This window comes from Mus caroli, unplaced genomic scaffold, assembly GCF_978045245.1.
Source record: "Mus caroli unplaced genomic scaffold, Mus_caroli_1 scaffold_17, whole genome shotgun sequence".
NCBI lineage: Eukaryota > Metazoa > Chordata > Mammalia > Rodentia > Muridae > Mus > Mus caroli.
In genome coordinates, this window is record NW_028227272.1 from 87,661,221 (window position 1) to 87,671,440 (window position 10,220).

General features: G+C 46.8%; 1 protein-coding gene across 1 annotated transcript; it reads right to left on the reverse strand.

Moving 5' to 3' along the window:
* Window positions 1–313: 313 nt before the first annotated feature.
* Mis18a (MIS18 kinetochore protein A) lies at window positions 314–8,575 on the reverse strand. Its single transcript, XM_021185232.2, has 5 exons — window positions 8,243–8,575; window positions 7,503–7,569; window positions 2,569–2,691; window positions 1,581–1,677; window positions 314–1,002 (listed from the first exon to the last, which is right to left on the reverse strand). The coding sequence occupies exons 1-5, from the start codon at window positions 8,487–8,489 to the stop codon at window positions 922–924; spliced, it is 615 nt and encodes a 204-aa protein (XP_021040891.1). The 5' UTR covers window positions 8,490–8,575; the 3' UTR covers window positions 314–921.
* Between the last annotated feature and the right edge of the window lie 1,645 nt (window positions 8,576–10,220).

The following is a 10,220-nucleotide window of genomic DNA, read 5'->3' on the forward strand; positions in this document are numbered from 1 at the left end:
CATCTAATTGTTAAATGAGACCACTAAGTGTAGAGTTCAAACAGAAATCACAGTTTGGATCTAAAATGAACCCCCCCGGTTCCCCCCCTCCCAGGGCCTAGGGGCATGCTTCCAGTTACACTCTATTGGTCTCAGAATGCTCAGACACTAAGAGCTAGCTCTGCAGAGTGCTGTGACAGGCCATCTCTGTTCCTAGAAGGGGGCTGGGCAGAGCAGAGCAGTGTATGCTCACTGAATATGTAGATTTCAAGGCCCCAGAATTTTTTTTGTCTCACTTAAATATGAATTTAGTTTGCAAACAAAAAAACCCAAATGAACGTTCAAGCACTTTTGAATTCTTTATTCTCTTATTATAAAAATGAATACATTCTTTATAAAGGTATTGCATTATAAAAACTCTAAATCTAAATACAGTCCACTAATATCTTACCCAGAGAGTGCACTGTTGGTTGAGTAGCCTCCAGATTCTTTAAGCATGAAGTAGCACACAGCAAAATGGGGGTCTCATGACACAATGATACTTTACACAAATTTAAATCATTCTAACAAGTCAACTGACAATTTTTCCAGAGAGGCTTAAGCACTAATTTTCAAGAGTACGTTACAAAGTAGATGAGAAAAACAAGATTTTTCTCTCTACTCTTAAGTACTCAAAGTATTAAAAGTAACAAAGTTTTTAAAAGATAGAAAAATTCATACATATATACATACGTGCACATACATACATACAAACAACAAATTTAATAGAAAAAGAAGACACAAAATCACCCTGGTTTTTTTAATTAAAATTAAAACATCCAAATCCCATAAACTGGCCTTATAATTCAAACACGGAAAACGGTTACCTCTTACCCTAAATTAAAGGCAGAGAAAGAGTTTGTTAGGAATGAGGGTGGGGCATGGTGGCGGAGGGGACACAGCTCAGCTGCCCTGGCTGGCCAAGGGCAGTTTAGATTCAACTTCCCGTAGCTTCTTTTGCAGGGCTGTCAGGACTTCTTCCATCTACCAGATGAAAAGGCGTGGAGAGACACAAGTGTGAGCATGATTCGTTCCTCAGTTTAATGATTAGACTAAGCCATGCCGCTCTGAATGCTACGTGTGACATAAACATGTTTGCTCTACCAAACTCGTTAGCAGAGTGACTGACACATCCTGATAATCTTATTAGCTTTAGTCACAGCCCACCATCTACAGTGACACATGCATTCACCATCTTGCCTGTCTCAGGAAACATTAGTATTCAGCAGTGAGCTGTCTATACCAGACAAGACAATTCGATTAAGGGCACAGGTGGCTTAGCAGGTAAAGGTACCTGCTGCTGAGCCTGACATCCTGGGTTCAATCCTGAGACCTCACTGGGGATCTGACACCCTCTTCCAACCTCCACAGGCACCACGAATGCATATGGTGCACACGCGGACATGTAGGCAAAACACACAAATTACACAGACACATGAAAAAGAAAACAATTTAAATATTGCTTTGCTCAAGGGTGCATTTCTGCTTTAGGATGCTGTTTTGGTCTCAGTGTGGAATGTGCACTTTCTCACTGTGAAGCGTGTAACTTAGAATACAGTTACCTGCTTTACAGACTTCTCTAGTTCAACTCGGCTTTCAAGGTTGAACAGGTCCTTGTCTTCTGACACGATTTGCTTCTCAGAGGACCCTAAGGTGTAACTGAGGTGCAGTGCATTACAAAGTTAAAGTATGAAGAGGAATAAACATCAAATTACAGCAGCTCACAATGGCAGCTCTAAGTCCTTTACTCTGAGCACCAAATAACTAAACACAGCCATTCTCTCCTCATAGAGACTATGTAAACGCACCCCTCCCGAGGCTTGGGCCAGATAGCCCTCCGTATTCACTTTCTATTAGAAATATGTCACTACTGGAATAAGCCTCCCCCTCAGGTAGTCAGGTGGCCAAACAGCATGACACCCGGAGACCCAAGGACAGGCAGAGCAGACCTAAGAAGCCACTGCTTGCTTTATATGACTTTCCAGAAGAGACTTCGATATTTTCACTTTTGTGGAGCAGACCCTTGATTATCAAGATCTAGAGAGGCAGTCAGAAGTTAGCAGCACTCGCTGCTCCTACAGGAGCTGAGAGTGGTTCCCAGCGCCCATATGGCAGCTCAGCCTCCCTAACTCCAGTTCTGGCTTTCAGGGAACCAGGTTCTCATGCAGCACGCATACATACATGCAGGCTGACCTCGGAGTTTGAGGCCAGCCAGGTCTACTTAGTGAGTTCCAGGACAGCCAGGGCTACACAGAGAAACCTTATCTCAAAAAAAAAAAAAAAAAACCAAAAAAAAACAAAAAAGTAAAATATAAATAAACAAAAAATTCAATTGATTTTCACTTCAAAAAAAGGTCATACATTTTTCTCCTATAATCTACTAATCTGTCTTTTCCAATACCAAATAAATTCTTTACCATCAGAAATTGTTACTCCAGAACACACATGAACCTAACGGTGGTGATTTAGAACTGTTGTCGTCACACAGCTTCTGCAGACCTAATCCTGTGAGAACCAGTCACAAGGCAGCCACTCATCTATTAGACCTACCTCTCAACGGCTTCAACGCTGAGGCAGAACAAGTCACGCTTGTAGTCCAGGTTCTTAGGAGTGCATCTGTACACATAGCCAAGGTTGAGGGAGCAGCCCGTGCAGTACAGCGGCTCAAGGATGCTGCAACAGAGAAGCGCCACTGCTTAGGGAGAAAGCAGCAATCTCTTTAAGAACCCTCCTTGCTCAAACCCATGAGCTGGGGCTGGCAAGATGGCTCAGGTAAAGGTGCTTGCTGTCAAGCATAACAACCTGATTCAATCTCAGACCCACACAGTGAAACAAGAGTCCCTGACCTACACACACACACACACACACACACACACACACACACACAGACGAATGCACACAAACATGCATGCAGGCAGGCAGACAGACAGACACGCACATGCACACACAGGCCTCCTCTGTAGGCCAGCCCTCCTACCCCATCCTCCTGTGGCAAGTGGTGGGTGAGAAGGCTGCATCAGCACACACAGCTTCTCTCTGACACATCAAGTCACACAGATGAGGAAGAAAAGAACAAAGGCAGGAGGACTCAGGAGAACTGCAAGCACCTCCCTCAGCTGCACCACCTTGGACAACACAAATGCAAGCCAGGGTTTTCCAGAACAGAACCCCTGATCTGGTATTGAGACAAACTATTTAAAATCTGGAAAAGCAACAAAAAGATTGTGTGTATTCTGCTCTTATAGTTGGGCTGCCTTGTGTGGCCTTGGTGGGAGAGGATGCACCTAGCCTTGCAGAGACTTGATGTGCCATGGTGGTGGGGATACACAGGGGAGACCCCACCCACTCAAAGAAGGGGAGGGGAGAGTGGAGGAAGGACTGCGGGAGGGGGTGACTGGGAGGGGGGCAGTGAGTAAGATGAGGAAGAAAAAGAAAGAAAGAAAGAAAGAAAGAAAGAAAGAAAGAAAGAAAGAAAGAAAGAAAGAGAGAGAGAGAGAGAGAGAGAGAAAGGAAGAAAGGAAGAAAGGAAGAAAGAAAGGAAGAAAGGAAGGAAGAAAGGAAGGAAGGAAGAAAGAAAGGAAGGAAGGAAGGAAGGAAGGAAGGAAGGAAGGAAGGAAGGAAGGAAGGAAGGAAGGAAGGAAGGTAAGTAGATGGATGCATATAAAGGTCCAAATTTAAAAACACAGATTCTGCATGTCTTTTACAATGTTCAACCCATCGTTAATATTCTAGGTAGGAAAATAGGCAATTTTATTGTAATGAAACAGAGAATAAGCATTTGAGGCTTTTAAGCCACCTGGTGTCTGGAGTAAGCATTAACCCTGTACTGTAGCCATAGAACCAGTCTCACTCACAGACCTCCAAGAATGGCGAGACACACCTTTAATCCCAGCATTTGGGGGGCAGGTGGATCTCTGCGGGCAAGACCAGCCTGGTTTATCCAGTAAGCTCCCGGACAGGCAGGGCTACACAGGGAAACCGTCTTGAAAATAAAGAGACAAATAAAAACATGGCCAACCCACGTGCCAGTCTGTAACTCTGCTCCAGGAGCAGGCAGTGGGTTTGCAGACTTTCAGACAAAGGTTCTGCACAGTTGGGTGACGCCCCATGGCAAGAACAACTGCACAAGCCCGGTGGGGAGTATTCACCGTGAATCGGCTTGGGCTCCTGGTCCTCTGCCCCAACCATCCAGGTGCTGGGACTGTAGATGTGTGTCACCACGACCAGTTATTTACCTCAGTCGCTGACATGCATCTGCCATGTCCATGCTAGACCTGTCCTGTTTCCTTACACTGTACTTTGACATAAACACTTTACTATCAACTAGAGACGTGTCAATACAGGCGATTCACGGCATTTTACTGAAGTTTCCGTTATTTCTCTGCATAACTGTTTCTCCAGTCTCCTTGGCTCCTGTTCCACAGATCTGGCTCTCCCTCTGTGCCCGCTCACATCTTTAAACTGTCCGCACAGTCCAATGTCTCCCAAAAGCCCTTGCAAATCAGGGTACCTAAATTACCATTCTATATGAAAATTACAGTCCCAACGTTTACCAAATGCTTACTGGATTTTTAGATCTACTCTTAATTAAAGTACTGGAATGTACACGACAATGGGTTATTATTTCAAAGTATTTTAATTCCTCCTTCACACGGGACCTGTTACCACTAAGTGTCTGTTCTTGACATCATACCAAAGGGAGCCACTGAAGAGCCAGGCAAGGCAAGACAGACATGGAGATGCTTTCTAATTATCACAACAACATATGGAACAAAGGTCAAAACATCACCACCAGGTAAAATTTTACTAGTGATAGAACTGGGTAAGCTATCTGCTGCTTATTCTGTGTTGTTTCTACGGTGTGTTTAAAAGACTTCCCATAAGATATATAGATATATATTGGGGCTGAGGGACTGGGCGAGTGCCTAAAAGCAATACTACTCTTGCAGAGCACCTGAGCTGTGTTCCCAGAATCTATACAGCAGCTCATAGGGTTATTGGGCTCACACTTCCATATTGTAGTCCATCAGTGAAGGCAGTCAGGACACAAACGCAAATGGGACAGGAACCTGGAGGCAGAAGCTGATGCAGAGGCCATGGAGGGGGGCTGATTACCAGCTTGCTCCCCATCTCTTGTTCAGCCCACTTTCTTACAGAATGCAGGGCCATCAGCCCAGGGGTGGCCCCACCCACAATGGGCTGGGCCCTCCCCATCGATCACTAATGAAGAACACGCTCTCCAGGCTTGCCTACAGCTCAACCTTATGGAGGCTTTTCTTAATTGAGGTTCCCTCCTCCTCTTTAGTTAAGAGTTAAACTAACATAAAACTAGGCAGGATAGGTTCTTTATCACGGTCCACACTAATCCAGACCCTAGAACACCCTTGGGGAACAGTAGGGAGTAAGCGGCCACTATCATTGGGCCCAATTCAGCCTATCATTGAACAAGACTGAGAAGCAACACGAGGCATTATAAAGCAACTTTAAACAAGAACTGGCTCGGGCTGGAGAGATGGCTCAGCAGGTACGAGCACCCGACTGCTCTTCTGAAGGTCCTGAGTTCAAATCCCAGCAACCACATGGTGGCTCACAACCATCCGTAACGAGATCTGGCGCCCTCTTCTGGGGTGTCTGAAGACAGCTACAGTGTACTTACATATAATAAATAAATAAATCTTAAAAAAAAAAAAAAAAGAACTGGCTCAATTGTAAGATCCTCCTTGGTAAAAGGACAGAAATCAGAAAAACAGAGATAGTACTGCTAGCTCTATAGCCGGCTTCTGATGCCCATCCCATGCCTTCGTTGACCACTATAATGACTTAGACAGATGTTCAGTAGAAAGGACCTTTTGAAAAATGTAAAAGCATCCCAAAGCAACACAGTATTTCACAGGGCCCTGGTGAAACAAACCCAAGACAATTTAAGGCAATACAAACAACGGGTTTAGGCCATGCAAGCAAAGAGCTCAAGTAACCCCAGATCACTGACAGGGAAAGGCGGCTCCTTCTCAAATCTCTACCAATCTGAAGCTTGGTCAGTGGGAACACAGTCAGTGCAGAAGAGTGGGCCTGCTACACACACCTGACACACATGGAGAAGGCGGTGACATTAGAAGACTCAAGACGGGAAGCAGAACACCTCAGAGGGAGGAAGGCAATGCCACGACCCCTGTAAGACTTACTGTAATCAGTGCTCTAGCCGAGGGGAAGCTAACTCCTCAGGCTCATAGCCTTTGGCCACAAAATAAAATATCATCTAAAGTTGAGATTTGGGGGGCTGGAGAGATGGCTCAATGGTAAGAGCACTGGCTGCTCTTGTAGAGAGCCAGGTTCAACTCCCAGTACCCACACTGCAGCTCACAACTGTCTGTAACTCCCAGTTCCAGAGGATCCAATGCCCTCTGCTGACCTTCCTGGGCACCAGGCACACACACGGTGAACATACATACATACATATTTGCAAAATACTCATACATAGAAAATAATAAATTTAAAAATATATGAAATTGAGATTTCCAAGCTTGAAATCAGCTACTTGCCAACAACACAATCTGTCACACCTACATCATCTTTATCAATGTCAATGCAATTTCCCTGCCAGTTCCTATAACACTTTGTCTGAATGGGATATTCGAATATTTCTAAAACCATTATTAAAACCTTCAAGTCAGTCCCACCTCTTGCTTCTCTGATTGAGGTACTACCTGAACGAGTTTCTACACCTCAGCAAGACACGCCTCCTCTCTGGGGTAGCAAACATAAAAGGCAGAGCTTTCTACTCAGTCTGCTGAGGACAGCACTTGCCAACACTAGTTAGTAGTCAGCCGTGACAAGTTATCTGTCCCCTCGGCCCCAGCACATGGAACCTGGGACTAGTGACTTACGGCCACAGCTGGCCTGTCCGCGTAGCCCAGTCAGCTGAGGGTGTGGGCTCTGTATTAGTATTTTCTGTCTGCCAGTACAAGGAAGAGACAGGCAGCACTGGGACAGGAATCGGACACTTTCAACTTGGGAGATTTTAAGATAGATATTTTCTGCATTTACTTTCCATTTTCTTTGGCACCAAACTCAGAGCCCTAAAATCAGTGTTAGATACACTTTCAGAATCTTGGAAACTCCCACTTTCCCATCTTAAGGGGCTATCACCATCAAATAATGGATCCTTTCTTCTTTTAAATGCATTCAATTACCATGAAAAGTTATATCTCAAGCAATCTCACAGAACGGTAAAAGACTTTTCCTTAAAATTAAAGTTTTCAGCCGGGCGTGGTGGTGCACGCCTTTAATCCCAGCACTGGGGAGGCAGTGGCGAATGGATTTCTGAGTTCAAGGCCAGCCTGGTCTACAAAGTGAGTTCCAGGACAGTCAGGACTACACAGAGAAACCCTGTCTCAAAAATAAATAAATAAATAAATAAAATAAAATAAAAAAAAATAAATAAAATAAAATTTTTTCTCACATATTCACATAAATATCTTACTTACCAACCATCTTCATCTCTGCACTTGGACAGTTTCTGTTCCTTATCCACAGAGACGTTACAGGAGACACCTGGAAAGAGAGTCGCAACACTTTGTTACTGTGGTTTGTTGTTACACACCTGCAGACAGGAACTTTTAACTCAACTTTAACTTGTATTTTAGAGGACTAGGGGACAAAAAGAGCCCAAAGACTGGTGGGAAGTGGGGTACGCCCGTGGTTCAGCACTAAAGGGATGGGGGCCTTCTGGGAGAAGAGGTGGAACAAGGGTTACTTCGCATCCTTCTCTGAAAACCAGTGGGGTTAATAGATAAACAAAATGACCCAGCGAAGAGCAATAGGACTCACCCTGTAAAGAAATCGCCTACTCTGTGGCCATATACCATACACTTATTTAATCGTCCCCGTTATCCCATGCATTATCCCTCGTTTTGGAGACGAGAAACTTGAGGCACAAGCAGTTGAACAGACTGCCCAAGGACACTGAGCTAAGTCCCCAAAGCAGCTGACAAGAGTCCCTCAGATGTGAAAACACTCCCCTGAAGGAAGCACCTTGCTAAAACGTCAGGATGACGCTCAACCGCTGCCCTTGGGGGGGGGCATGGGAGACCCAGGAAAAAACTTGTCACTCGTGAGCCACCCACAGGGACGCCTCTCCTGCGGTTTGCTGGGACAGCTCACGTCCCCACCCCAGCCCCCGGCAGCCCCAAGGAACCCCCGACGCGGGAGGGCGGCCCGAACTGACTGCGCAACAGGATGCAGTTGGTGTCCTCCTGGCTGGCCACCCAGGTGAGCGAGTCGCCCAGCGGCCGGCGACAGCGGGCACACAGGAACACCAGCGGGTTCTCCGCCGCGGCCGCCTTCTCCTCAGGCCGTTCCTTCTCTAGCCCTAACGCGTCTGCGCTCGACATGTTCGCCCACTTCTGCAGCCGCCAGAAGCGGCTCGAGTCTTCCGACAGACGCTTCTCCAGCAGCGGGGACTCCCTCGACATAGCCAGGCGGTTTTACGCACAAGCGGTCAAGGAACATCTCAGAGACCAGGAAGCAGCCATGACATACGAATTTGCCGCGCCCCGGAACCTCACCGGAATAGCACCGCTGCGCATGCGCAAGAGGCGGGGCCCCGCCCGAGGGGGTGGGGCCTGAAGAAGGGCCCGACTGCATCGAAGGCGCATGCTCGCCATCTGACCGGCGCTCACTGCGCTTGCGTCCTGCGGTCTTCCTGAGCGAAGGCTGGTGAACTGGGGTGCTGGAGTGCTATCTGCGGGTATTTCAGCTCCTTCCGCCGCTGCTGAGAAAGTTGAAGGCTTCGAATTAAATGAGCGGCAGCTCACCTAGCTCCTCCATACTGTTAGTGGGCATGCCCGTGCTGGGTAAGCAGGCCCACCTTCACGGAGCCGAAAGTGGACCCAGGCATTCCAGCGGTGTGCTGCGAGCCACATCTCTGATTCTAGTCCGTCTGCTCCCAGAGACCCGCTTTCCTACATCTAGAAAAAACAGGGATCTATGGCCAGCGAAAGACGCCCCCTGCCTCAAGGACCCAGCGTTACTGAGACTAGCACTGCAAGGAAAAAATATGAGAAGCTGGAGGGGACAGCATCGCTGTGGCTACAGAGTGAGCGTGTGTCTGGGTCAGAGTATGGTTCACCCTACTCCGGGGCGGGAAGGACGGTCAGTCTAAAGAAAGTCAGCTTTTGATTTCAAAGACCACAGGCTAGAGGGAAGGCGCGCCACCACGAACAGCCTGGATGCATCAGTAAGAAACAACACGCAAAGACCACCATATTTCCCACCCCACCCCACCCCCAATCACACTACCCAGTTCGCCTCACTAAACTACATCACACTTACCACCTATTTTCGTATCTCTGGCCACTAGCAAAAAGTTTCAAATCCTAAGTCGTTGACCTGACCGAGGTGGTATCAGGCTGGAAACTGGAAAGGCTATTTTGCCTTCTCTGAATATGATTTTGACTTTTTGTTTTTTGAGTCTTTTTTTGTCCAGGCTGCCCTGGAATTCATTATGTAGCTCACCCACAGTGATCCTCCTGCTTCAGCCTCCCACATGCTAGGATAACAGGCCAGCCCAGAGGCAAAGAAATGGCTCCTTTTGGAACCTATTTCACAAGTCCCTGAGGAGTATCAACCTTTAACCGCCAGGAATCCTTCTGTGGTCCTGCTTGAGGTGTGCCAAGACGGAACAGAGCAAAGAATACCGTAAACCAACAGACTGTGCAAATACACTGGAAGGTACACCAATAGGCAGAGTACAGCAAAGCAGTGGGAACTCTCTGCTGTAGACCCTGATGCTACCTGGCCATACTCTTAGCATTTTGGTTATAAGCTGGGCAATCTGTTTGTACACATTAAAGTATTTAACTAATAGTCTGAAGGATATGGCCACATACAAGGGAGGGGAGTAAATGACCACGGAGGGAACTCAAGGTAACCCCAAATAACTGGGCTTTGAACTTCCAACCTCTCCACATCACTGATGCTCTGATCCTCCAGCTAGCCATTGTAGTCTCCTCTTCTTTCCAGGAAATTTCCTTTAAAGTTCCAAGATCCCCAGTGGATGCAGGAAATAGCAGATGTTGCCAAACACTCTAGAACCCATGTTTTGTTTTGTTGAACTAGGTGCGGAGGGAGGGGAAGGGAAGGAAAAGACAGGAGAGAGGATAGATAAAGGAAGCAGGAGGAGAAATGAATGAATGAGGCCTTGA

Coding starts and splice junctions, on each gene's coding strand:
- Mis18a (XM_021185232.2), bottom strand. CDS start 8,489: ATGTCGAGGGAGTCCCCGCTGCTGGAGAAGCGTCTGTCGGAAGACTCG. Junction 7,570..8,242: donor CAACTGCATCCTGTTGCGCA/GTCAGTTCGGGC, acceptor CTCTCTTTCCAG/GTGTCTCCTGTAACGTCTCT. Junction 1,003..1,580: donor TAGAGAAGTCTGTAAAGCAG/GTAACTGTATTC, acceptor TTCATCTGGTAG/ATGGAAGAAGTCCTGACAGC.